Source organism: Durio zibethinus, chromosome 4 (genome assembly GCF_047325235.1).
Source record: "Durio zibethinus cultivar Kanyao isolate XHJ-2024 chromosome 4, ASM4732523v1, whole genome shotgun sequence".
Lineage (NCBI taxonomy): Eukaryota > Viridiplantae > Streptophyta > Magnoliopsida > Malvales > Malvaceae > Durio > Durio zibethinus.
In genome coordinates, this window is record NC_143165.1 from 5,105,604 (window position 1) to 5,133,385 (window position 27,782).

Consider the following 27,782-nt stretch of genomic DNA (forward strand, 5'->3'; position numbering starts at 1 on the left):
CTAATTATAGTGTTTGTAAAATGTAGTTTAGTAACAAATAATTGAGTGATTTGTCAAAAAAATGAAAATGGATAATTATGTCTTTGAAAAGTTTTTCTTTGGCTAGTTATAGTTTTAAATGCCAACAAATTAAATTTTGGTATTGTTAAAGAGATTAAGTTATTCAAAAGCTCAATGAAAACATAATCATAGAAAACTTTACATTTAATGTGTGATTGCTACTTTTTATCCTGTAAGTGCATAGGTCACATCAAATAATAAAATAAGTATAATATCATTCTCATGAGGATTATATGTAAGGTGTAAAATCAAGTACCAAAGGAGAATCTTTCTAACTTTATATTTAAATAGATAAAAAATTGATTAATTGTAATTGAAAGTAAAGTATAATTAATAATTAAATTGATACTAACTTAATAATTAAATAGATTTTGGTAGAAAACAAAAACAATAACACTGAAATTCAAGGTGACAAGTTTCAAATAGATATATCAACAATAACATTTTGTCTAAAAAGAAAAAAAAAATTGAATTCATGGGATTTCATCTAAAGTAAACTTTAAAATGATATAACTAAATTAATAGACATCATTTTTTTTCCCAAACTCTTGACAACTTAATTTTTAGTGACAACATTTTATAACTTTAATAGCTTTAAGATGTCATTCCCACCAACTATTGAATGTTAGCTTCAAAATGTCATTTTTGTTGCTTATTGAATGTTACCTAAACTATTACAAAAAATATCAGAAAAAAACATTTGGTTTTGATGAAAGCTTTTTAAGTTCAAGATGTAGACCCTATTGGTTGTGTAATGAAATTCAATTTATGAGACTTAGGTATATAACATAAAAGAAATAAGGATTTAACCTTATTTAAAGATAACATGTAGATTTACTTAACCTATGCATGTAAATCAAAATTTTTTAAGGAAATCATATTTGATTAAACCTTCTAATGACTTGAATTTATGGGTTGGATGAAGTTGCTTTGTCCTATGTAGTAAAATGGCATATCAAAGAAAATGTATGACTTATGTTTAGAGCAAAAGATGGTAAAGTCTACCTTGCATTTAAGTTCTATTCATTAAAATAAACATAGGAGAAAAATAAAAGAAAAATTTAAGCTATTGAATCTACTATAAGCATGTAAACTTATTGGACTTATTATAAAAAATGGTCAAATTCTAACCTGATTAATGAAAACAACATTATGATTAAACGGTTAAGTGCTTGGACCTTTTCGTTTTTTGGACTGAGTTTCAAAACAGCTATTAAATTTGCGCTTATCACCAGTTTTATCACTTTTCATTTTTAATCCTTTCACATTCATGATTTTTGAATCATCCATAACATTAGATTTTTTAGCGTAATCTTTGTCACCTTTTATATAAGAATTATCAAAGTTGCTCACTGTTAAACTTTTAAAACCCATTCAACTAGTTTTACCTGTTGAAATCTTTTTTATCTTAAGCATTACCTTTAAAGATTCTATTAAAAGCAATGTACCATTTCTTTGTTTTAACAGTCCATGTTGACAACTTAATTGCATTCCTACTTAATTCTTTATAGATAACTTAGGATTTTTTCTTCTAGTGCTTCTATTGATGTCTCTTACACTTTCAAGCTTTACAGCTTTGGTCCATCTCTTTACAATATATTTACAAATTTGATATTTTTCGAGTTTAGCACCTTTAAGATATGATAACAGAGAATTTTCCAAAATTCAAATTTCATACAAGTATAAAAAATTAAATTATCTGAAAAGTTGAATTTAACAAAATGATTTTGATATTCTTCAAAAGCATCGATCTTATACTCAAAGAATGATTCATTTTAACTATAATCTTCAATAACCAGATTGAAAATTTTTTCAAATTCTTCTTGAAACTCTTTAAAAACATTAAGAATGTAAACATCTCTAGCATGCCTTAATGTGATTGCATTCACCTTCATTATTGGAATGCGTTGACTTATGTCATAATTAGATTTTACCTCATTATAGCATAAATCAGCCACTAATCTTTCAAAATAATTAAGGAATCACACCACATTTAACCATGAAGTTACGTAGTTCTTCAACTGGTTATTGAAACTCTCACTTAATTAAGTACTCTTTCTCCCAATACTAAATGTTTTCTTTTGAAATGCCATTGCCAACCTTTCTCTGTTCTCAAAAGTTTTAGCTATCCATGTATTTTCTTAAAGCTTATACTTGCCAATCATATCTTCCCATGCATGAACAAACTCTTCCTTGTATAAAATATTATTAATGCAATACAAAAGCTCTTTAACTAAGGTGTTATGCATTTGAAAGTGCTACCCCAAATGTCTTTTTACATTTTCCCACATGTGCCAAACGTATAATCAATGAGTAGTTTCAGGCAATATATTTTTTACAGCTTTTACCATTGCTTGATCTTGAGCTATAATAATAGATGTTGGTTTCTAACTAGACATTACTTGAACAAATGTCTTAAAAAGTCATTCAAATGATTCATTACGCTCATCGTAAAGAAGCATGGCCCTAAACATTACCATTTTTTTTGATGATTTATTCTAACGAATGATGCAAATAGTAAATAAAGATTGTTAGTTTTATAGGTAGTATCGAAGTAAAATAACATCACCAAAATGATCATAATCAAGTACCATTCTTACATCTACCCAAAACCCATAGTTATCAAACCATCCACATCAAGTTGTACAACATAAAAAAATGATAGATTGTCTAACTATTGTTTTTGGAAATAATTCAACAACCTTCCAGCATCTCATTCTTTCATATCTTTAATTTGGTTTAAAAGCAAATAATTATTATAAAGGAGGAGATAACCAACATTTTCTTCCCTACTTATTTACTCATGAACTTTGAGGTTGATTTTTGTAGAATATCATAATCATTTGCCATATTTGCTTCAATAGCTTAAGCAACAATCACCTTCCTTTGTAAGGGCAGCATGTGAGCGTGTTCTAAAGATTTAAGCTTATGATTACGATTTTCTTCAAAATAGTTGACTTTATATTTTCCATTGGACTAGTAAGAAATAGTTATACGTGTCAAGCAACTTGTACTTACTTGTTTTTGAGGTATCTTAACTTCCATGTAAGATTTATTTTGGTATTCAAAAATTATTTTTGTAGTAAAGAAATCTCTGAGACATTACATGCCTATCTATTTTACTTTTATTTAAGAAATCTTTTCAAATACTACAGCCAACCATTTCAGCATTATTGTTATAAAACCAATAAGCTTGATTTTTTTATTCAAATTGCATGTTCAACTTTGATACCATCTCCAATATTGCCTTATTTGGATCATAATTTTCTTCTATTATATTTGCACTAATAATAACGAATTGCTTATTAACATTAATACTAAAAGGATAAGTTATAATTATACTTCTTTTTAATGGTCGCCTATTTTTTCATTCTCTTTTAAAATACATACATGTTCTCAATAAAGAATCCCTACTGTATTACCTTTCACTTTAATGGTACTTACCCATATATATATGTAGTCTTTCACCTCTTGACTTAATGGTTTAAGAGGCTTTTAGAAAGACATGTGGGGGTGGGTTCTAACCCCGCTATCCACATGTCTCTTTGAATAGGCATTTGCCTTCCTTTGAACAATATATATATATATATATATTTATTTATCATTTCCATGATTTATCTTAGCCTTTATAATAAATCATATATTTTCAGGTATTGAGTAGAACTATGAAAATAGATTTCAAATATCAATTCTTACTCTTAAAGCTCAAAAAACTATAAATTTTTTTTTAACCCACCTAGATCTTTAGTTTTTTTTTACACTTACTTAGATCCCTAGTTAAACAAACAATTAAGATAAGTTAATTACATGTTGCAATTATTTTTATAAACAAACTGATCATGCCATCAAACTAATGCAAACTTATCTATAATTTCTTTTCTAATTGTAACTTCATCTGATTTAGATAGCAAACTAGCAATCTCCTTAATAATATCACAATTGAAATGTGAATCCAATACCATAGGTTTAGATTATTAGTTGAATTGGTAAGTACAAAAAATTGATAGAAGAAAACATAAGCCAAATAAATTATGATGGATGGGGAACGCAAGCATGGGCAAAATGTTAAGCCAAGGAGAATGTTAAGTTTAAATCATTATTTCTGCACCAATCCTATGTAATCTAACATGATTTTGTTTTTTATGTGTGCTTTGAAATAAAAGAACATTTATGAAAACAAATAAATTGTGAATGAATGTATTATTGTTAAATTTTTTATTATAAAATATTTATAAATAAAATAAAATATTATTAAGTGACGAAGCCAAAAGGCAGGCAGGGATTACGGCTCTTTCAAAATATTTTTACCTCTTTTATACTAAAGTGCCTGAACCTACTAAAATATTACTTTGACCCCTTTTCTTTTTGAAATTACTATTTGACACCTTTTTTACCGAATTCCTACTTTCGTCGTATTATTAATAAATAAAATAAATGTGAAGCTGTTGGAAAATGAAAAACCCTTATAATGACAAAAAATTGTGAACATTATTGTTCTGGTAACTGTAATAAAATTACTTTAAAAATGATTAAAAATGATTATTATTATTATCATTATATTTTATAATAAATTATGTAAAATTAAAAAAAATTAATGAACGTGATGAATGTAATGATCACGATAGTAATTATTATATCTATAATTATAATAAATATAATGTGATCGAAAATGAGATTATAATCGTAATTTAAATATTTGATTGCAAGTTAATAACATTTAGTGTTTATTTTTAAAAAATAATACATTTAATTATGGAATGAATAACACTCTAAGATTATGTTTGATGTATAAAAATATTGATACGATAAGATGATAATTATTTTATTTCACATTTGATTTGTATTTAAAATGAGAGATATGAATTGTAAAAAGAATTAATATATTCTTGTATAATATTCTTCAATCTTCTCCGAGTGACAAAAATTATTTTTAATTAATGTAATTAAACTTACATATTTAATTATATTTTTAAAAATTACATTAGTAATTTAAATTACATAAATTTTAATGAATGATAATTTTGAGAAATAAATAAGTTATCCGATTATAATCTTTGTATATATCAAATATAAAATAAAATAATATTATTTAATCTAATTTTATTTATAACATGATTTTATTTTATCTTATTATAATCTTATATATTAAACATAATTTTAACATTTAGTCTTAAATTAATCATTTAACCTATCATCTATAATTTTTATTCAAATTTTAAATCTAATATTAAACCTATTTGTCTTGTTGATGTTTTTTTTTTTTTTTTATCTAAAAAATTTGAGGTAGATAGATTATGATAAAATATGTTTGTATCTGATAATTTAATATAAGTGATTACAAATTATATATACGAGATGACCTCCACAAATTATCACCTATAAGACTTAAACAAAAAATAATCTTAACCGATTTAAACAAATGTTTAAAATGATCAAAGTGGATGCATCAATGGTTACCAAGTTTAGTAGACCCGAGAGACAACGGGCTCTATTTCAGGGGCTCGGCTCCTCCATGTCATAAGAAACAAAGCCATAACCCAACACAAAGACGAAGAAAGAGAGAGTTTGATGAAAAACAGTCAAAGATTATTATGATTCCAAGTCTTTGATGATTCAAATAAAAGACTCCTTTCTTTCTTATTTCCTCTTACATCAGGTATGAAATTTCCTTTTTGGTCTTATTATATACATAAATACACTAGATTTAATTCCATTTTTTTTTTTTTAAATTTGGATTTAGATTGGATTCTGGAAGAAGGGACTGAATTGAAGCTTGAATTGAGGTGAAGATATAGAGCTAAGTGATCAAGTTGCTTCTTTTTCTTTTTTTTTTTTTTAAAAAAGGTGAATTGTGGTCAATTTTATGGGGGGTCCTTGAATCTTGATCGAATTTCTGCATTTTCTGTTGAAATATTGAATTGGGTTTCCTTCAAAATCCAGTTCTTTGTTTGTTTATGGGGTTTTAAGGTTTTGTTTGGGCTTTTGCTGGTCTGAACATTGCATTGAAGTTTTATGCAAAAGCTTAAAATCTGCACCTTCACTTCTCTTCCAAGAGCTCGAATTTGGTTGGTATTACTTGTTGTAGCCCTGGTGTTTCGCTGTTCTTGATGTTTAATTAAGAAAAACTTTCAATTTCAATGGCTACCTCGCCACAAGCTTCTCCTGGCTACTCTAAGACTGTTACTCCTCAGATGGATTCTGCTTCACCTAATCCTAATAAAAGTTCAATTGCACCTATATTTCCTGTGCCAAATTTACAACAAGATCAGATCCCTTCCCATTCAATAAAAAATCCTACTATGTTGTCACAGGCAAATGGGGTCAAAACTGGAAGCCCAATTCCACATCTGAGTACTCCCCCTGGCCCTCCTGTATTTACATCACCAGTCTGGCTTGCAGCCGTGCCTTTCCGAAACTCTCCTGCAACTCCTCCGCCAGTTGGTTTCTCATCAGGTTCAGCTTTGCCCACATCTTCACCTCGCCATTTTTCAAACGGGTCAGTTGAGCTGCAACAGCAACTTCCCAGTGCTATAGAGGAATCTGTGCCTGACGGAGACTCGCCATGTGTTTTATTCTCAGCTGAGAAGGTATCTTTCATTCTTTGTGGGATGAAAGAAAAAGCTGATATATTATTTTATCAGTCTATTTCTATGATTTTGCTACCAAATTGTCAAATTTCTTTTTCAGATTTTATGATTATGTATGTATTATTAGATTTTACAGTCTATTTATCTTTGCAATTATATGCACTATTTCTATTTATAATTCATTTGTCCTCCTCTTCCATCCATCTTTTATGTTAGGTGTCGAAACACAAGAAACAAGCAAATGTACCTAGTTTAGGTTTTGGAGTATTGGTTTCTCCTGGGAGGGAGACTTTGCCAGGTCCTCAAGTGATACAACATGATCCTCATCGATGCCATAATTGTGGAGCTTATTCAAATCTGTATTCTAACATACTAATTGGCTCGGGCCATTGGCAGTGTATAATCTGCTGGCATCTAAATGGAAGTGAAGGTGAATACATAGCATCAAGCAAGGAAGAGCTCCGTAATTTTCCAGAGCTGTCATCGCCTTTGGTTGATTTCATTCAAAGAGGTAATAAGAGACCAAGTTTTGTTCCAGTTACTGATTTGGGAACATCTGCACTGGTTGTTCTTGTCATTGATGAATGTCTAGATGAGCCACACCTTCAGCATTTACAGAGCTCCCTGCATGCATTTGTTGATTCTGTGCCACCAACAACAAGAATTGGAATCATTTTGTATGGTCGCACAGTATCAGTCTATGACTTTTCAGAGAAATGAATAGCATCTGCTGATGTGATTCCAGGTGGCACTTCACCAACTCAGGAGACCTTGAAAGCATTGATTTATGGAACTGGTTTATATTTGTCACTGATCCATGCTTCAAAAGAGGTGGCACACCTGATATTCTCTTCATTGAGGCCATACAAGTTGAATGTTCCAGAAGCATCAAGAGATAGGTGCTTGGGTACTGCAGTTGAGGTTGCTCTGACTATTATTCAAGGGCCATCTGCAGACATGTCTCCAGGTATAGTTAAAGGGCCAGGTGGTAATAGTAGAATCATTGTGTGTGCTGGTGGACCGAATACTTATGGCCCTTGATCCGTCCTTCATTCTTATACTCTTCCTAATTATCCTCATAAGGAAAAGACAGCAATGAAATGGATGGAGCATCTTGGTTGAGAGGCTCATCAACATAACACAGTGGTGGACATTCTCTGTGCTGGAACTTGCCCTGTACGGGTTCCTGTGCTGCAGCCTCTTACAAAAGCTTCAAGGGGTGTTTTGTTCTTCATGATGACTTTGGTGAAGCCTTTGGTGTGAACTTGCAGAAGGCATCTGCAAGAGCAGCTGGTTCGCATGGTTTGTTGGAGATACGCTGTTCTGATGATATTCTTGTTACTCAGGTCGTGGGTCCTGGTGAAGAGGCACATATTGACACCCATGAAACCTTTTAAAATTATATTTCTCTTTATATTCAAGTGCTGAGTGTTGAAGAAACACAATGCTTCTCGATATTGATGGAGCATAAACATGACATCAAGAGTGATTTCGTAATTTTCCAGTTTGCCATTCAATACTTAAATGTTTATCAAGCTGATATAGCTAGAGTGATTACTATCAGATTGCCAACTGTGGATAGTGTTTCAGCCTATCTTCAAAGTGTTCAAGATGAGGTGGCTGCAGTCCTAGTTGCCAAGAGGACTCTTTTGCGAGCAAATAGTTATTATGAAGCAATTGATATGCAAACAACATTAGATGAAGGAGTTAAAGACATTGGTTTAAAGTTTGGGTCCCAAATGCCAAAGTCAAAGCAATATCGGTTCCCAAAGGAAATCTCTTTACTACCAGAGCTTCTATTCCATCTTAGGAGGCGCCCACTGTTGGGAAGTATAGTTGGTCACAAGGATGGGAAGTCTGTACTTTGGAATTTGTTTTTGAATGCATCCTTTGATCTTTCACTTCGCATGGTGGCCCCTTGCTGTCTGATGCACCGGGAAGGAGGCACTTTTGAAGAATTGCCTGCTTATGATCTTGCCATGCAGTCTGATACTGCTGTTGTTCTAGACCATGGTAGAGATGTCTTCATGTGGTTGTTATGTGAATCAATCCATCTTATAGCTTTGGCATGTTATATATCTGTTATATTTGCTTTCTGGCTATTTTTGCTTTTATGTTATTCACCTTTGAACCATAAAGTCTGGCATGCATGTGTCTGCTATATGTGGTCCATTTTTTGCTTTGTGATTGAGTAGGAGATCCTTGAATGCATGTAGTTTGAAGGCAAGTTGCAAACAAAGACCTTAGCGCATTTGTTCCTATGCTCTTTATGAACACCATCAAGCTCGGTTATTATTAAGATTGTATTTCTCTCTGTTAATATCAGGCCACGGTAGAAAAGAGATGCTAGCTTGATGTATGGGGAACTGGAAGTAAAGGTTTGGAATTGAGAAGCTATTTGTGCCTTTCTAAATGTGGTCACAGCTACCTCATCCATCTAACATTTTTATATCATGGTCACTTTGTAAATGCATTTTGTATAGCATACCCTTATATATATACACACACCATGTGACAACCTTGCCCTGGACGCATTCTTTTGCTTTTTCACTTTTATTCCACCTGTATGTGTATGCCTGGTATGTTTATGTTATGAGAGAAATACCGGTGGATTACGTTTTTTAGAATTGACTTTAGAATCTATGTTTATTTATTTATTTAGTTTTCAGGGAATAATATTGAACATCTTCCTGTCAACTGCTGGCTTCAGGGTGCTGAACTTGCAGCTGATGAAGGACGAAATGCAGCAGCTTTGGCAGCTTGTAGATCATTGGCAGAAGAGCTCACAGAGTTACAATTTCCAGCACCTCGGATCCTTGCTTTCAAGGTTCTTCTTCCCTTATTTTGTCCGAATATTCTATAAACTGTGCATTGTTCCATCAAACAGAAAAAGAACCTAATGATCTGGTTTTATTGCAGGAGGGGAGCTCTGAGTCTCGATATTTTGTTTCTCGGCTGATACCAGCACACAAGGATCCTCCTTACAAACAGGTAAGAGAAAAAAAATAATGGGCAAACCTCTTTGCTTTTAGTCCTAACAGGTCTATCTGTTTCTGTATGTATTTATTGAAAAATGAAGGAATGCATATAGTTAGAAAACAGTGAAGTAACTATTGCTTGATGCTTATGCAGGAGGCAAATTTCCACAGCTCCAAACCCTTGACAACAGAACAGTGGACAAAACTGAAAAGCAGTTTTGTTCATTTTGATGATCCCAGCTTCTGTGAATGGATTCGAAATTTGAAAGTAGTGCCACCAGAAAAAAGATAAGATATATTTTCCTTTTTTTTGCCGTTAAAATTCCTCCAAAAATCATTTATTGGAATCTTTCTGCTCTTCTTTTTTCTTCTTCTCCCTATGAAAGGAATGTAACTCATTCATTTTTTCTTTTCATTATTATTTTTTTTCTTTTCCAGCTCTCCTTTACAAAATTTCCCCTTTTTTTTTTTATATATATAAAAGAAGTTGCAGGCGCTGGGATTTGAGCATAGACCTGCTGGGTGTGATTGAAGGTAGTTCCATGAATCAACTAAGCTAAGTTCCAATTTTCTCACTCTTTTAAATTGAAAGAAACAGTTATACTTCATAGTACTCCAAAGTTCAACTGTATTGTCTCATTGTTAGTTGAAAATTCTTTTGCTAGAGAAATAGTTTTACTTTACCTTGTATCATTCTTATATAAATTATGCCATTTTTTGTAAATCTCTTCCGATGGTATCCTTGAAGTTACTGCAGCAAGGTTGGTTCCGGTGAAAGTCTAATTCAAGGAAATCAGACTCTTAATAGTTTTTTTCTTTGGTTTTGTATACAATTGAGCTAGCTGATAACAAATATTCTATTTGGAGCAATCCGGTTTTGTGATTTCACAATTTGGTTTGATTGAGAACAACTGATGAAATGATTGACTGGTAAGTAAACTTTTGCGTTGGTGGCCTAGTTTATAAGCCAATAAAGCATTGGTGAGCAATAATTTTGCTTAAAAAATGGTGAAATATAAATGTTAAAAGGAGACTTTGGCGATTTGTATATTCGTATGGTATAAAATATTAAAATTTATATTTTTTTATTTTTTTTACATAATAATTACGTATCATAAATAATGTCGACATGAAAATATAAAATATAATTTTTAATTATGTTAAATTCATATGTAATTATTAATAAAATTTTAAGTCGTTTTATATTTAAGTTTTATTTTTATATCATATTGATATCATATCATCATATCGAAGCTTAGATTGTTAAATCTAATCAAATCCGTATAAATGATTTCACAATAAATTCATGTTGGTTTTGGTGACAAGAAATGTTTTTTTATTTGTTGTCCGAGTTCGAATCATATTGAAAAAAGATTATTTTTCATGAATTTATAATTAAGAATGAAATCGCAACTTGGATTTGTGATTGTTAACCAAAACTGGAGTTTGAACGGAAAACAAAGATTTTCACATGTTCTATAAACTATTATAATTCAAATCACGATTTTGCAACACAACTCAACTAGAAAAGAAGAATAAAAAAACAGAAATAACCCTTTTTGTAATTGTGTATTGTATTTCCTTTAGTACAATTAAATATTCTAGCATCAACTGCTATCCCATCAGTCCACAAGAAAAATAAGAATACGAATATATTTGTAATTGGTTGGTTCGGTTTTTAAAGATCGATCTTTTAAAAAATATAATAAAAATCGATTGATTTATTTTTAAAAATAAAAAATAATTGAATTGACAAAAGGTAATCGAAAAATCAAAATTTGAATAAATTTTTGTCATTAATTTTGAATAATTTGTAATAATTTTTACCAAATAAAATTTACTTTATAATTTTATCGTCAATATTATATTTGTTATTTTTATAAATATAAATTATTTTATCTATATTTATATTATATATAATATAATTTAAAAACTATCTTTAAAAATCAATTAATTTGATTGATTTAATTATTAATTTAAAAATAATAACCGGTCAAATTAATTCATTAAATAATTTTATCTAATAATAATTGTCAGAATTAAATGAATTAAAACAATTCAATCGAATTTAATTGATTTTGATTAATCAAATCAATCAGAATGGATTTATACTCATTTTTATTTATTGATATAATAGAATCAAAATTAGAAGTATTTGGTCTCTTTGGGTTGAGTAAGTATATTGAATTAGATGTGATAATTTAAAATATAATATGATTATATAATATAAATATGATGCAAATTAAAAATTAAAATTAATACAATTTAAAATTTTAATAATAATTATATATAAATTTAATAAAATTTTAAAAATATATTTTATATTTTTATATTTACACGTAAATTATTATCCATAATTTTTATATAAAATATGATATAAATTTATAAATTTTAATGTGTATATATATATATATATATATATAAACACACACGAATCGTCGTGTCTACAGTAAAGGACAAAGTTCATGTCTACATTAAACCAGAAATTCACTAGTTAGTGAGTTGGTCCGGGCCTGAGTAGTAACGAGTACTGTTTTCCCACTAAACGGGTCATCCATTTCCCAAAAAATAAACAAAAAAGCAAATTTCATTGCTTACCAAAATCCAGTGCTTTAACATTCTCCGCCCCGCCTATCTTCTGTTATTTCTTTACTTCCCCTCACTGTGTCAAAAGAATCTAACGCAACCAAAGAATCTACCACTATTCATTTCTCTGTAAGACTTCATATCTTCCCACATGCTTTCGTTTTTATTTACTTTCGCAGTTTTTCATTTATATTTTCGTAAGTTTTATATGATATTTTTGTTCTAATTCTAGACTCTGACAACATTAAGCATTTCTAGTTTTCTTGGGTGTTTTATGGTTACCCATCTGAACCTTGATCTGAATGCACGTGTCCTACAGGTGTTTCTGTTTTTTAATAAAGTAAAAGGGTCGTCGGACAGTCCAGGAAAAATCACTTTTAGTTTTGTCTTTGATCTCAAAGTTGGTAAAGGCGGTAAATGTAGACCTGGCAATTCGTGTATCATTGTCATATATGTTTCATTTCGTGTCAAACATATGTAAAATATGAAAATTGTCGTATCCATGTCTGACATGCCAAACTCATATATGGTTTTTATCGAAATTTTAGACCGAGTTATGTGTCATATCATTATATCTTGTCAAAATTACTAAGTTTAGGTAACTGTTAACGGTAATTGCTTGTTCACCAATCAACATGGTTGTTCTCCAAGAATTTTTTTAGAATGTTCAGGACCCATCATAAGTAGGCTTGAACAGATACTGAAGTCATTAGGTTGATAAACTATATTAATATTTGTAATTAGTAGGGTAGGGGGTTTATTTTGCTTTAATGGGGATATTAATGTTTAAACTGATAGGTATGTACTGTTTCTAATTGTTCTAATTAAATGCTTTATTTTGTTTGTACTCGAAGTTGATGATATGGCTGGAGTGGAGCAGAGGCAGAACAAGTCTGGAGGTGGTAAGTAATTTTTTTGCTCAGGTTGGTTAGATTTCATTAGTAATGTGCCATAAAGGTGTGGCGGTTTCTAATTGTGTGGATGTTTTGTTGTTGTTGTTGATTTTTAGGAGGGAAAAAGAAGGAAGTGAAGAAGGAGACTGGTTTGGGTCTCTCCTTTACCAAGGATGAGAATTTCGGGGAGTGGTACTCTGAGGTGCAATGACTTAGTGCCTGTTATACTATGTTATTGAGATCTTAGTATCTTATTGTTATATCATCATTTTGGCTTTTGTAGGTTGTTGTCAATGGTGAAATGATTGAGTACTATGACATTTCTGGCTGTTATATTCTGAGGCCATGGGCAATTTCAATTTGGGAGATCATGCAAGTGAGTCATATGATGTTTATACTCATATTGCTCTTTAAATGTAAATAAGAAGTGTTTATTAATTACAAGGAAAAAATATTTATGGATTTCATTCCTCGATCTTTGTTTTCTTTCTGTTTCCTTTCACGGTTAACTTATCCATGGTGTTAAACTGTAGACATTCTTTGATGCTGAAATCAAGAAAATGAAAGTCAAGAACTGCTATTTCCCTCTCTTTGTATCTCCAGGCGTTTTGCAAAAGGAGAAGGATCATATTGAGGGTTTTGCTCCAGAGGTGAGAAACAATTTTTTTTTTTTTTGGCATAATTGACCTTGTGGAATGCTTCGCAGCTTGAAAGTGTTGGTTTCTTTTTTTATCAAACTTTTTGAAGCCATTTGAAACTCATTTTGTTCCTAAACTTTTTTGCCCTGTTTTCAATGATTTACTTCATTTTGTGGAAATCCATAGTTTAGTTTCTATCTAGGGCTCAAATTGGAGAAAGTTTTTTATCTAGGGCTCAAATTTGGCAAGTTCTTCCTCATTTGAGCAAGATACTTTCATGAATATGCTGAAAAAATGGCAATATTTCGATGTTTTTATACTTTTTAGCTCTGGACTTATGCAACACTTAAGTTTTATGCATTTTTTTACTAGAAATGTTATGTGATCTAATGAAAAAATGACATGTGAATGGCTTTGGGATCCTGGTTTAATCAGGTTGCTTGGGTGACCAAATCTGGGGAGTCTGAGTTAGAGGTGCCAATTGCAATCCGCCCAACTAGTGAGACAGTTATGTATCCCTATTATTCTAAGTGGATTAGAGGACACCGTGACTTGCCTTTGAAACTTAACCAGTGGTGCAATGTCGTTCGATGGGAATTTAGCAATCCCACACCATTTATCAGGTAATTGTCTTAAAATTGGTCAACTTTAGCTTTTCCGGTGTTATCCTGCATCCTTTTCCCCCCCTCTCCTTTTCCGGATGGGATATGGTATGCCATACATGTAATGAGATGTTAATTTTCATAAAATTTTCTTATCTTGGTTCAATTTTCTTATCCTTAGTTATTAATGTTTACAGATGAGAACATTATTTTCTCAATTCTTTTGATGCCAAGTTAGAAAATTAATTTAAAATGATTTGATGATAGATTGGTCACCACTAACTTGCTTCTTAATTGTAGGAGTCGTGAATTTCTATGGCAGGAAGGGCATACTGCCTTTGCAACAAAGGAAGAGGCAGACACAGAGGTAGCATAGACTTAAAATTTTTACCTTTGATCAACATTTCAACCTTAGAGAGCTGAAGTTTGCCCATTGTTCTATTGGTGTTCAATGGAATAGGGAAGGTTAAAGTAAATAGAAATTTTGCATGGCTGATCCTTTTCTTTTTCATATTTATCTACAATTAAATTTTGGTTTAAAATGGCATTTTTGCCTCAGAATTGCCGAATGAAGTATTTAAGTAAGCATTTCAGAAATTTCCCATGTGATCTTATTTTGAATAATTTCAATATTTTGTTGGTTTCTGTGCTGTGTCAAAAGTCAACGTCATATTTCATTGCTGTTACAGATTTCACTTGTCTTGCCTTTTGAAGTATCATTGAAGGATGTGCTAGATCCTTAGAACCTTTTATGTGTGTCTAAATATGGTTTTGTTGGTGAATATATTATGGAAGGGGGACTGAGGTGGCAAAAATGACATGCTGAGTTATATGTATTTATTGTTGAAATACTTTGTGCTTGGTAGATTTTAGACTTTAGTTCCTACTTCTAATCACTCTTGCAATGGTTGTACTGCTTCTCATTTTCACATCCTTTGCGATATCTCATGCTGTTAACTAAACAGGAAAAAAAGGGACTTAGTAGCCAATAACAATGGTAGGGATGTCAGCTGGGTCTCTTTACGTATGTCTAAATTTTGTTATATTTCAGGTTCTTCAAATATTGGAACTGTACCGATGTATATATGAAGAATTCTTGGCTATTCCTGTTACAAAAGGCAGGAAGAGTGAGCTAGAGACGTTTGCTGGTGGACTTTACACAACTAGTGTCGAGGTATGGTATAAACTATTATGCATATATACATGTAATAACAATCTCTACTTATTGGCATGAACAACGAACTTAAATTGTCTGCTTGATCAATGTGCTTTAATATAAATTGAGGAACTTTTAATCTGTTCATAATATGATAGGCATTTATTCCAAACACTGGGCGTGGTATTCAAGGTGCAACCTCCCATTGTCTGGGCCAAAACTTTGCAAAAATGTTTGAGATAAACTTTGAAAATGAAAAGGGAGAGAAGGGTATGGTCTGGCAGAATTCCTGGGCGTATAGTACTCGAACGGTAAAACTTTTTGTCTCTTTACTTAGAACATTCTTAGCATTTATCATTTCAAGTCCTTTGTCATGCTATCCCTACCATTTATGTTTTGTGGTTTTGGGTGATTACATGGGGTTGGAATCCTTAACTACCATATAATTCCCTTTCTATTCTTTTCTCCTTATTCCTGCTACTCTGCTTATGTTTTCTACTGTTTTTCAAATTTTCTCAGATTGGGGTAATGGTTATGGTTCATGGGGATGACAAAGGTTTAGTGCTGCCTCCAAAAGTAGCAGCTTTGCAACTTATTGTGATTCCTGTGCCTTACAAAGATGCAGATACTCAAGGTATTTTTGATGCTTGTGTTGCCACTGTGGCAACCCTCTCAGATGCTGGCATTCGCGCTGAAGCTGATCTTAGAGATAACTACTCACCTGGTTGGAAGTATTCAAACTGGGAAATGAAAGGTGTTCCCCTAAGGATTGAAATAGGACCTAGAGACTTAGCAAATAATCAGGTGAACCCCCTTCTCTTTTTTTTTTTTTGGATGCTGCTTTCCTTCTATTCTTTTATTTATTAATTTGCTATTGTACTTATACAGTTAAAACCAGAAAAGTGCTTTATTTGACAGGTACGTGCAGTTCGCCGTGACAATGGAGCAAAAACTGATATCTCAAGAGTCTTTTTGGTTGAACAAGTAAAAGGAATGTTGGATAAGATTCAACAGAACCTGTTTGACGTTGCAAAGCAAAAACGAGATGCCTGTGTTGAAGTTGTAAAAACTTGGGAAGCGTTTGTAACAGCTCTTGGGCAAAAGAAACTGATCTTAGCTCCTTGGTGTGATGAGGAGGTATGACTTGAATTTGCAGAATCCTTATTCTTTACAGGGACCATGACTATTTAGTATTTAATCAGTGTTCCTTTAGTGCTTATCTGCTACACTTAGTCTTTGCATTGAATCATTAGGCTGAAGTGTTTTGTTGGTTATAAAAATGAGTTGGATCATATTTAGAACGTCATTAATTTCCAAGATTACCTCTCCAGGCATTTGTTGGTTAGAATGGGTCTTGCTCAGTTTCATAAAAGACTTTTAATGTTTTGTATAAATGTAGGATGTGGAGAAAGACGTGAAAGCACGAACGAAGGGTGATATGGGAGCAGCTAAGTCTCTTTGTACCCCGTTTGAACAGCCTGAACTCCCAGAAGGTAAAGCAGGCATTTATTTTAAACAATAGGATCCTTTTCCTGCCTCATAATACTAGTAGTATTTTGTTTTTTGATAAACTGTTACTGCACCAGCATGCACTAATCAGCAACTGCCAAGAATCTTAATCTGTGAACAAATTTCAAAAAATTATTGGAAATTTAGAGAAATCATACTACATTAAGAGGAATAAGAGATAATAAATTAATATTAATCAGTAGTTCAATTAATTTGAAGGATTAAGTAAAAATCTGGCACCCAGTGAGCTTGGTTCAGGTGAGATGTGATTGCAAATGTGTCATTGTGATTGAACCTGAAGCTTAGCTCAGTTGGTTCATGTAATTACTCTTAAGAAGTGGTATCTAATAAATCTAGGGTTCCAATCTCAGCACCTGCATCCCCCTCTCTTCTCCAGGCTGTGACCACTTTTGTATCAAAAAAGAAAAGCTTACTTAATCCTTTTGTAACACACAGTCTTTTCTCATTTAAAATTTTTTAAATTTCTCCTTGCATTACTATTGAGGGAATTCATGTGTAAATGCTGTTTGATTATTTGTAACCTTACATCCACAAAAAGAAAAGAGGAGATTATACGTCTTCTATAGAATTCTCTTCTCATCAAAAATGAAATTATGCAGGTACTACATGCTTTGCCTCTGGGAAGCCTGCAAAGAAATGGACCTATTGGGGCAGAAGTTACTAAGATTATTCTCTTTTTATGACCATCTCCTTCACATTGTCCTCTGTCTGATGTCAGCTGTGCTGGTGTGTGGACCATTCTTAACAGGATAATTTTCAATTTGAAATTGTTATATGAAACTGATGAGAGTACTTGGTTTTATTATCATATAGTTAAGAGTTCACTACGATGCATGGCAAAATATTTACATGAGTAAATGTCACTCATCTGTCATTTCTTTTTGGTGATTAAAACATGCAGAATGGCAAAATAGTTACAACCGTAGAATGGATGTCCTCATTTCCAACTGGTCAAAATTTACCATTAAGGTTCGTGCCTGGCCTCAAACATTTAAACGTAAAACTTAACTCTCATTGGTTATAGCCAAAAATAACCAAAAATTTTCAACTTCACAACGTAGTAAATTTTGAATCCAAAAATTAAATCAGTTGATTCATATAATCATCTTTAAAAAATAGTATATAACATATTTGAAGTTCAAATCATTTGTAACTCATTCTTCTATTCCTAGGTTACAACCTTCTTTATATATATATAAAGAATAAATTCCTGGCTAAATTCATCGGTTCGTTTCTATTCTGACCACAAATAACTGGCAGGTCATTGAACATGGCGGCAAAAACATATCTCATTGGACTTCAAGCAATGCTCCTTGATTCACTTCATCACCATCAAGAAGTTCCTGGATTATTTGATTGATAGTATTTCCTCGAGCCTATGTTTTGTAAGACAAATATTTCAGCACACAATCAAAACCACAACAGGATAAGACAATCTGCAAAGCGGAAACCCCTAACCTTGACTCCAATTGCAATTGCTGTTTTCAGCTTTACAAGCTCACCCAATCTTAGGGACCCCTTTTTATCATCTCTAACAATCATCAATGGTACCTTCCTTGACAAAGCCAACGTTGGCAGGTGCTTTATTAGCCACTTTGGATTGCAATCAGCAGCTAACAAAATAGCCTACAAGCTCAAAAAACATATAGCAAACCTTAAGCAGTGCTTGTGAAAACATGACAGCTAAGGATCCACATGGATGGATGGCGAGATTCAAAACAGCGGTGGTAATGAGATTACATGAAGTTTAATACGCAAGCAGTAAGATTAAAATTAATGATGAAAATATGTAATTGAATATAAACGCAAAGTGATAGGAAGATTGAGTATAACAATCGGTTGCCTCACTAAAGCCAATTGATTGTCACAATTGCAAAATGTCTTCATTTTCATTTTTACGCTAAGGCAGTCGACTGCTCTAGGATCTAGATGTTCACTGAATCCTTTCCCCCAGCCAACTGCACCGCCGGGTGCTTTTGGATAGCATCATGCGGTGCAGTTGGCCCAAAAAAAGGTTGCGATGGAATCAAAACTAGCCCTTAGTATAACAAACATATTGCAATAAACAACTAAGTATAGATTGTTATAAAAGGCATGACAGATCACTCAAAATTTAAATCTAGAAACAGGGAAGCCAACCTGAAGCCTAACACAAGGAGATTGAGCAGAGCTTCCATTCTCAACACCGGGTGCCATCCGTTCAAGTACACGAGTCACATCATTAACACCAATGGCAAATTGTTGCTAATAACGATGCACCAAATACAATATAACAATCAGATAATAATAAAACCACAAGGATCATCAAAGAAAATCAATAAAGCATTGAACAAGAGATCAAACCTTAAGCCATACTTTTTCAGGCAAGGAGTTTCCAGCCAATGCTCTTGCTGACTCTACCCCTCTGTTCATTGCAATAACTTCAACTATTACCTCTGAAAAAGAACAAGAATTTGAATACCAAAAAAGGGTATTCTTTAATTATTGATAATGTGTTCGAATCGTTTACCTTTGGATTGATTTAAGCACGTGAACAAGACGCTCCCCTTCATAACAACTGCCAAGATAAAAAAAATAAAGAAATTAAATCAAAGACCCAAAATTTGCATAAAATCCAATGAAACAAAGGCAGACTTACTCTTGCTGCTGAGGAACGGAGCCATCAAGAATGTTGTTTTTGGCTGCCTTATTTCTAGCCGTCATGTTTCATTTTAGAGTTCGCTACTTGTTTGATGAAAATCTTGAAAAAAATTGGTGTAAATTGCCTAATATAACTTTGATTTAAGCCCATAGGATTTGGGTATTGGGCCATTGAGCCTTTGCGGCCGATGCATTTAATTATCAAGATAATTAGCCCACAGCTAGATCCAGGCTTTGAGCTCTTATATTTTAATTTTCATTCCTTTTATTATCATTAAAGGACAAAAAAAAAGAAATAAAAACTAAACCCAATGTAATAAAAATCTTATATAAATATATAAAAATCAAAACTTTTGGTAAAAAAGAAAATAAGTCTAATGTAGAATTTCTATTATTTTGATATGTGGACAATTTTAAACAATTATCACGTGTCTTGCATCTAATAAATATACATTCTTAATTTAACAAATAATTTTAAAAAATTAATTGCAATTATTACTTCTAAATAACTAATATTTACACCATATATATATATATATGGTAATATGTAAATTTTATGTGGAAGGAATTTGATAATGAAGGCAAGTATTTATTTCCTTTTTTGCTATGCAAAATTAGTCAAATTTTAAAATCATAGGGATTTTTCCTTTGCCATAAATAATTTATGTTGGCTATAAACACCATCCTATAAAGGTGATTGTAGACATGGATTTTAAACTTAATCGGCTAACTTTTTATTTAGTTTATTTTTTATGCAATAACCAATGCGTGTTAAAACATTTTTCTTTCATTTTTTTAATACAATTTAATTTTGTGCTACCTTAATTTATCCGTTTGTAGTATATTTTGTAGTATATTTCCTTGGTTTTATATATTTTATATATTTTTTAATTCTTTTTATTGTTATTTTTTACATTATTTTGGTTTATCAAATTGTTAGATTATTTATATTCCTTTGGATACTATACAATTTTTTTTGCATGTTTATTAGCATATCTTACTTTTTCATAAACTTATTTTAGTACTTAGGAAGCTTGTTTTGTTATTAACATCACTAATAAAGTGGTATTGTCAATGATTTTATTTTTTAAACTTTATTATCTCCTTTTCTAATTTTTTTTATGAATAAATGTTTATAAATAATTTCTATTATCTCCCATATATAAGAAAAGTTGTATTTTGGACAAGAATAATATTTTAAAAAAGTGTGCATTTTTTTTAAAGTGGGTAGTTTTTTTTTTTTTCAAATAAAAAATATATACATATGCATATTTAGTTGTATATTTTTATATTTTATTTTATTTTGTAATTTTTGTAATTAAGCCATAGCATTATTATAGATGAAATACTATTTTGATGCGAAATACTTTTATATAATGTCCTTTAATTCCATAAGACCACGTTTTAATTCATAAAAAAATTTGTACAAATGTATATCTAATTTTTTTTTTTTGTTTATCATTTTTAAGTATGCATTATTTATATATAAATATCTTCATAACCAAAAAGAAAGCGAGAGAGAAGATTTTATATTTATCTTTTTTATTAATTATTGTATTTATTATTATATTTAAAAACATTATGAGATAAAATTTTTATTATCTAAATTGGCATTATTCATTAGTATTTGAAAGAGATTTTAAAAACCAGAACCAACTATTCGGGACGTAAACTATTTTTAACGTTATTTTTGTAACATACAAATTTGCATTTACAACGAAAAATTTGCTATTATGAAAAAAAATGAATTTGCTGTTAATGATGAGAATTAAAGTTTTATTATTTTTTGTATGAATTTTAACTTGGAGTAATTTAATATAAATAACAAAAAATTTTTTTTATTTAATTAGTTAAAAATAATAAAAATTGACTATTAACAAAATTAGAACTAATTATATTGAAAATATTCAAATTAGTAGTAATTACGCATTTAATGTTTTGTCAAACACTCCCATAATAAAAGCAAGTAATGGAAATGAAATCAATGAAAATTTTAATACTTATATATAGTTTTCAAATTATTATACTATATCTTTTTGAAAATTGATTTTGTAGACAAATATTTATATTGGTTGCAAAATCCTTTTGTGTATTTGAATTTTGGTAATTGAATTTTCATTTATATATTCATTTGGGTTAATAATTACATGAAAGTGAGTTATTTTTATAAATCTAACATATAAGTTTATTTTTTTAAAATAATATTAACTTGTAAATTGGAATAAATATAAACAATGCAAAATTAATAAAGTAATCTTGAGTTAATTCAGAATTTTCTATAAGATATATTCACTTTATTTTCTTTAACAATATTGCTCATTGAATATTTTAAAAGTTTTATTTTCTTAAATGTCACATAGATATATGTATATGTAAAATTTGTATTTTTTTATTAAAAAAACTATTTGTGTGTATAATAATATATATATATATATATATATATAAACATTAACCCGTACATCTCATGGGTTATAAACAAATTATAAATAAAGAGTAAAGCAATAGGCAATTTATATGTACGGATTTTTTTTCTTAAATTTTAGGAGCCATGAATTGGAACCCAGGACAATTTTCGATATTGGTCCTATATCCTTGACATGTTTTTAGCCCAAGTGAAATTACTGGAATAAGTTTCAAAAACTAAAATCAAAAGTATCAATATAATTGAACCTGAAGTTTAGTAAAATTAGTTCATATAATTATTTTAAAGTTTAGACATTTAATAAATTTGAGGTTAAATCGCTACTCATGTGACAACATTTTTTCCTATTATTAAACTACAACCTCTTTTATGAAAAAATATCAATATGATTAATAGGTAGTTAAGTTAAAATAATGAAAATCAAGCAAAGAGTTATTATTGCTGGTCTTCAGTTAAAGAGCTTTAATGAAAGTTTGTCATAATTTATGTCGACATAAAAATATGAAATACATATTTTTACAATTTGTGGATAGGCTTGTTTTTATTCATTTATTGAGATTAACAAATAATCATGAACAATATTACAAGGTTCGTTAATTAAATGAACATATTACGAACATAATAAAGCTCATTCATATTTGTTTGTTTACATTTAAGTATATAAATAGTTCATGAACATGCTTGATTTTTGTTTGTTTATTAAATTTAACAAACAATCACAAACAATATTTTAGCTTCGTTAATTAAACGAATAAATCATGTATATAACAAAATTCATTCATATTCGATTGGTTTACACCCTTACCTTCTTTCGAACTATCAGTTAAAGTGTATAACAAACTACTAGTAAAAACACAAAAAAAAAAAAAAAAACAGTACACAATTTTATAAATTCCCTATTTTCAATGATGATGTTTTCAATGATGATGATGAATGAGAGGTTGAATTTACATGTGACATTTTTTTTAACGTTTTCAACATATTTTATGAACTAAATTGAAAAAAAAAATTATGATCTCATGAAATGAAATAGGAAACTTGATGGATTAAAGAATTTAGGATTCCTCATCTCTATCTTATACAAGACTTTTAATTTTTAAAAAAGTCTCTCAAAAAAGAGCACACCCAGAAACCTTACCACACATGATATACCATTACCAACTACACCCGTTTTCAATTTCATCGAGTATGTACTTGTTTTTAGCTTCATTAAAGCTATTAACTTTTTTGGGTAATCCTTCATTTCTTTTTATTAGTGTATTGTATAGAATAGAAGGAATGAAAAAAAAAATTAATGGATCAAGTGAAGATATCAGAGGGACTTATTGATTAATTTTAGGTGAGCAACAATGATCACCTTTAATAGTTTTTCTTTGGGTGGTTTTAGTGGTTTTCCCATTAACCCATCTAATTACCCATATTTACACACACTCTTCCTCATCTTCCCAATATATTCTTTTGCCTTTTTTTTGTTTTGATCAAATAAAAAGAAGAAGGTTTTAGTTGGAAAAGTATGAGTTTTATCGCATCTGCAGGCTATCTTCTTAAGTGTTTAAGATGAAAGAGAAAACACACATCTCATGTAGAATGAATTCTTAGGTCATTGCTTTTCCTTTTCATTTTTTGTTTTGTTGTTTTGAGTTTTCATTTTCTTTATTTAAATGTGACTTACTTTGTTTCTATTATTTTTGCTACAAAACTAAGTGCTTAGATTTTGAACAAGATCTTAATCAAATACTTAAATTGTGTTATGAAAGAACAATTTGATTGATCTAAATTTTTTTATACATGTTGTTGGGATCTAAATGAGCAAAATGGTTCGTCTTTTTAGCTTTTATGATTATGGTATACTAGTAATGGTTATAAACAAATATATTTTGCTTTTTCCCATTTGGATTAGCTGTGTCTTCTCTCGGCCTAATTATAGTTTTTGTAAAATGTAGTTTAGTAACAAATAATTGAATGATTTGTCAAAAAAATAAAAATGGATAATTATGTCTTTGAAAAGTTTTTCTTTGGCTTGTTATAGTTTTAAATGCCAACAAATTAAATTTTGGTATTGTTAAAGAGATTAAGTTAGTCAAAAGCTCAATGAAAACAGAATCATAGAAAACTTTACATTTAATGTGTGATTGTTACTTTTTATCCTGTAAGTGCATAGGTCGCATCAAGTAATAAAGTAAGTATAATATCATTCTCACGAGGATTATATGTAGGGTGTAAAACCAAGTGCCAAAGGAGAATCTTTCTAACCTTATATTTAAATAGATAAAAAAATTGATTAATTGTAATTGAAAGTAAAGTATAGAAAATGTGATAATTGAATAGCTAACTAACCGTCATTTAGTAGCTCCAAAGATAGAATGATTATGTAAGAAAATAAAAAAAAAAAATAGAAAGCTTGTAAAAGAATTTAATATTATCTATTGTAAAGAAGGCATAAAACGGAGATTTGAAAGTTTTTGAAAAAAAGAAAGAGTCTGGGTGTAAATAAAAAAAGAGATCTTAAAATGAAAATAGAAAGAGAACTTGTATTAAGAAATAGTTGTAGAAAACAAAACTATGGTTACTCTGTCACCCTAACCAAGAATTACGAAAGAATTAGAAAAGATTTAAGTTAGTCTATCACTATAGCCAAATGTAAATGACAAGAAAAAAACTTAGAAACCTAAAAAAATCCTAAACTAAAGAGAAAATAATGGAAGAAGGGATTCGTGAATGCTTTACAAGTGAAGTTCATGACCTATTTATAGTATAAGGTTCAACCAATGGGGTGAACCTAGACATTCTTAACTTTGAAAGGTGATCTTGAAAGCAATTAAGGTCTAATTGATTGAGAAATCTTTATGAATATGATTGATCTTAATTAGTCAAATTTTGTCTTGCCTTCAATACTTATGTTGCCCTTTCTTCAAGTCAATATAATTTGTAATTAAAGAAAGAGATTTGATCGAATATTAAAGACCATACCTAAGTGATTTAGCAAATCAACATTTAAAGACTATATCTCCTTGATTTTGCACTAGTCATGGGATTCTTTAGAATTTACAAAGACCAATCTTGCATTCCATTTTAGCTTTGGCCAAATATCATTTGGATACTATGAGTTTCTTGGTTTATGCTAGGCTGGACATGATTACCACATTTGCATGGATCACTTATCTTTGCATGCATGGCCTCATCTTGTCACCTTTGCATGTTTTGCATGGATTTTAGCATTTACATTCAAAGTAATTAATTTTTTCATGCAAACCTGAAAATCACTAATTTACACCGTTATTAAACAAAATTCATGAAAATTTTTAAAATTTAAAGTCTCAAATGATATGTAAATAGCAATAAATTATAAGGTCATGACACCCCACACTTAGTTTTTTGCTTGTTCTTAAACAAATTCTCAAGTTATTATTGCCAACAATCACAAAGATGCGTTCATAATTAACATGTCACAAGTTATCAATCATGCACTATAGTATAATGTCAAGATAGTTATGAACATAGTTAAACATAAAATTTAATCATAAGTAAGATTTCATTTTCATGCATTTTTCATATATGTGTAATCAATCTGTCTTTAATCTATGTATGCAATTTAAGTAAAAAGTATATAAAATATGTCATCACATATTGAATCAAAGATAAAGCATACTTCATAGGTTTACTTTTCTCATTCCCTTTCCACTAATGTAGGCTTATATACTTGATTTAAGATCAATAAGTTTTTATTGGCTTGAAATGTAAAGTTAGGATCAAGGTAAGAAAAAAAAAATTTTAGGCTTAGAACCCTTTGCTTACTCAAATTTGGATTTGAGAACTTTTACAAGGCTTTTCAAGGTAAAGACATCTTTGTTTTTTTTTTTTTTTTCGTAGCCATTTTCGGATTTTTCACTTTTTTTTTTTTACTAAGCCATTTTTGGCTTTTTTTTTTTCATAGTCATTTTTAGCTTTTGTACTTTTTTTTTCTTTATGCCTCCCTTACTTTATGTAACTTGTTCTCTTATTTTATTCTTAACATGCATAAGCAATATGGTGGGATTAGAAAAAGATAGATAATTCATAGAAAGGCCTTGAGCTTATCAATCTGGTTAAATAACAAAGAAAAAAAATATAAAGGCTAAAAAATAGGGTACTAAAGATGCTTATTTATAGGTGGGCTTGAAAAAGACTTAAATGGTTCAATGATGGCCTAAATCATTTATTAAGTCAAACATAGTCTAAGATTTTGTCTCAAGGTTTAAGTAGGCAAATTCTGAAATTATACTAATGTCTTAAATTTTTATGCAATTTTATATTCACATGACTTTTCACAAAAATTAATGCATGTCAAATATCAAGATTAAATTCACATGTATAAAAATAAACAATCTAAAAAATAACATACTTAAGATTTCATTTCATGTTTTTCCTACATTCATATCTGTCCCAAGATTATACATATGTCACTCATGATTAACTTGTTAGAACTTAACTAAAATTGCATTATTATGATTGAAGGCATGTTAACTTGATTTGAAAATAAAAACTTTTAGGGTAACTTTTGAAAAGATTTTGAAAAAGCATTTTGCACAAAAATTTTCCCTCCCTCACACTTGAATTGCATGACATCTTAATTAAAACAATTAAAAAGTTAGGGTAAAGCAAAACTACTCTATCTTTTCTTCTTTTAAGATCAAAACTTGTAGACTTTCTTAGGAATAATTTATTCATCCTTACTCTATATTTATCCTAAAACAAATAAAACGAACAAACAAACCAAATCAATACATACCTATTCTAACAAAAAAAAAAAAGAAAATAAATAAACATAACTTAACAATTAATATAAAAATTAGGTTATTTCCCAAGCAACGTTAGTTTTAGTCAAACTGGATCATACCTAAATATCTAAAAGGTTATGTGACTACCCTACACTACATACCAGCATTCACCCACTTAATAGTCTTACTTCTTAGTCTTTATCAACATTAGGCTCTAAAAGGTAATAATGCTCAATTGTTGTGACTAGATCTCCTACCTCTAACAATGCCTTCATTACAAATATACTACAGTAAGTGGGTACTGGCTTCAGTACCAGTGAAAGAGATATAACAATGAAAAATATATGGTTAGTCTCTTAGGTTAAAGGTTCTTCCATGGTTGGCATAATTAGAGTGGGTGATGTGTTCTTTTTTTTTTTTAAGCTTGACAATGGGTTTTTTGAAAGTTTAAGCACATTTTAAATAGAACAACCCTCAACAACATGTTTTTCCACCTTATTTAATTTCAAATCATAATCTTCATAAGGTTGAAGAATTGGCAAGGGTGGATTGTAAGGCTCAGAGTCAACTTCACTATGATTAATGTTAGATTCATTAATAATGTTCGGTAGAGTCGATTTTACTTCCATGACATAAAAATGATCTCCCACTTCCAACACCTCTTTGTCCACACCACCTTAACAAATGCTGGTAAATGAATCACAATGAGCATTTTATCATTTTGCTTTTATTTAGTCATTCCCTCTTCAAAGCACTCCTCTTCAGGTCTTTTTACAAAACCAAACAAGTTAACTACCATTGGTTCATCCATTAGGTCTTTATCATTGTCATTAGCAACATACACCACTTTTCATTTCCTTTGATCATCCTTTAATGTACATTCCATTTCACCTAACCAACTTGGATCTACATGGTCATTAAGGTTTTCAAATT

At 30.2% G+C, this 27,782-nt stretch overlaps 2 protein-coding genes and 1 pseudogene across 12 annotated transcripts; 2 read left to right on the plus strand and 1 right to left on the minus strand.

Moving 5' to 3' along the window:
• The first annotated feature begins 5,883 nt into the window (after positions 1-5,883).
• LOC111287176 (protein transport protein SEC23 A-like) lies at positions 5,884-10,043 on the plus strand (annotated as a pseudogene). Its single transcript, XR_016341392.1, has 5 exons — positions 5,884-6,647; positions 6,864-8,660; positions 9,317-9,474; positions 9,567-9,638; positions 9,780-10,043. The product of XR_016341392.1 is annotated as a protein transport protein SEC23 A-like (transcript).
• LOC111288722 (proline--tRNA ligase, cytoplasmic-like) lies at positions 10,025-18,431 on the plus strand. 7 transcript variants are annotated; one of them, XM_089759210.1, is made up of 13 exons: positions 10,025-10,159; positions 13,066-13,110; positions 13,221-13,306; positions 13,388-13,480; positions 13,638-13,754; positions 14,178-14,365; positions 14,645-14,711; positions 15,396-15,518; positions 15,659-15,811; positions 16,020-16,304; positions 16,419-16,637; positions 16,900-16,993; positions 17,630-17,857. In XM_089759210.1, the coding sequence occupies exons 2-13, from the start codon at positions 13,074-13,076 to the stop codon at positions 17,692-17,694; spliced, it is 1,527 nt and encodes a 508-aa protein (XP_089615336.1). In that variant the 5' UTR covers positions 10,025-10,159; positions 13,066-13,073; the 3' UTR covers positions 17,695-17,857. The 7 variants fall into 7 exon arrangements, with proteins under 7 accessions (XP_089615336.1, XP_089615333.1, XP_089615334.1 ...); XM_089759207.1 differs by lacking the exon at positions 10,025-10,159 and adding an exon at positions 10,416-10,555 and having other exon boundaries at positions 13,066-13,113; XM_089759208.1 differs by lacking the exon at positions 10,025-10,159 and adding an exon at positions 10,416-10,555.
• Positions 18,096-19,822, minus strand: LOC111287739 (uncharacterized). 4 transcript variants are annotated; one of them, XM_022878419.2, is made up of 6 exons: positions 19,669-19,822; positions 19,540-19,587; positions 19,386-19,434; positions 19,170-19,274; positions 18,489-18,656; positions 18,096-18,406 (listed from the first exon to the last, which is right to left on the minus strand). In XM_022878419.2, exons 1-6 carry the CDS (start codon positions 19,731-19,733, stop codon positions 18,320-18,322), a joined length of 522 nt encoding a protein of 173 aa, XP_022734154.2. In that variant the 5' UTR covers positions 19,734-19,822; the 3' UTR covers positions 18,096-18,319. The 4 variants fall into 4 exon arrangements, with proteins under 4 accessions (XP_022734154.2, XP_022734153.2, XP_022734156.2 ...); XM_022878418.2 differs by having other exon boundaries at positions 19,374-19,434; XM_022878421.2 differs by having other exon boundaries at positions 19,386-19,465.
• Positions 19,823-27,782: the final 7,960 nt, after the last annotated feature.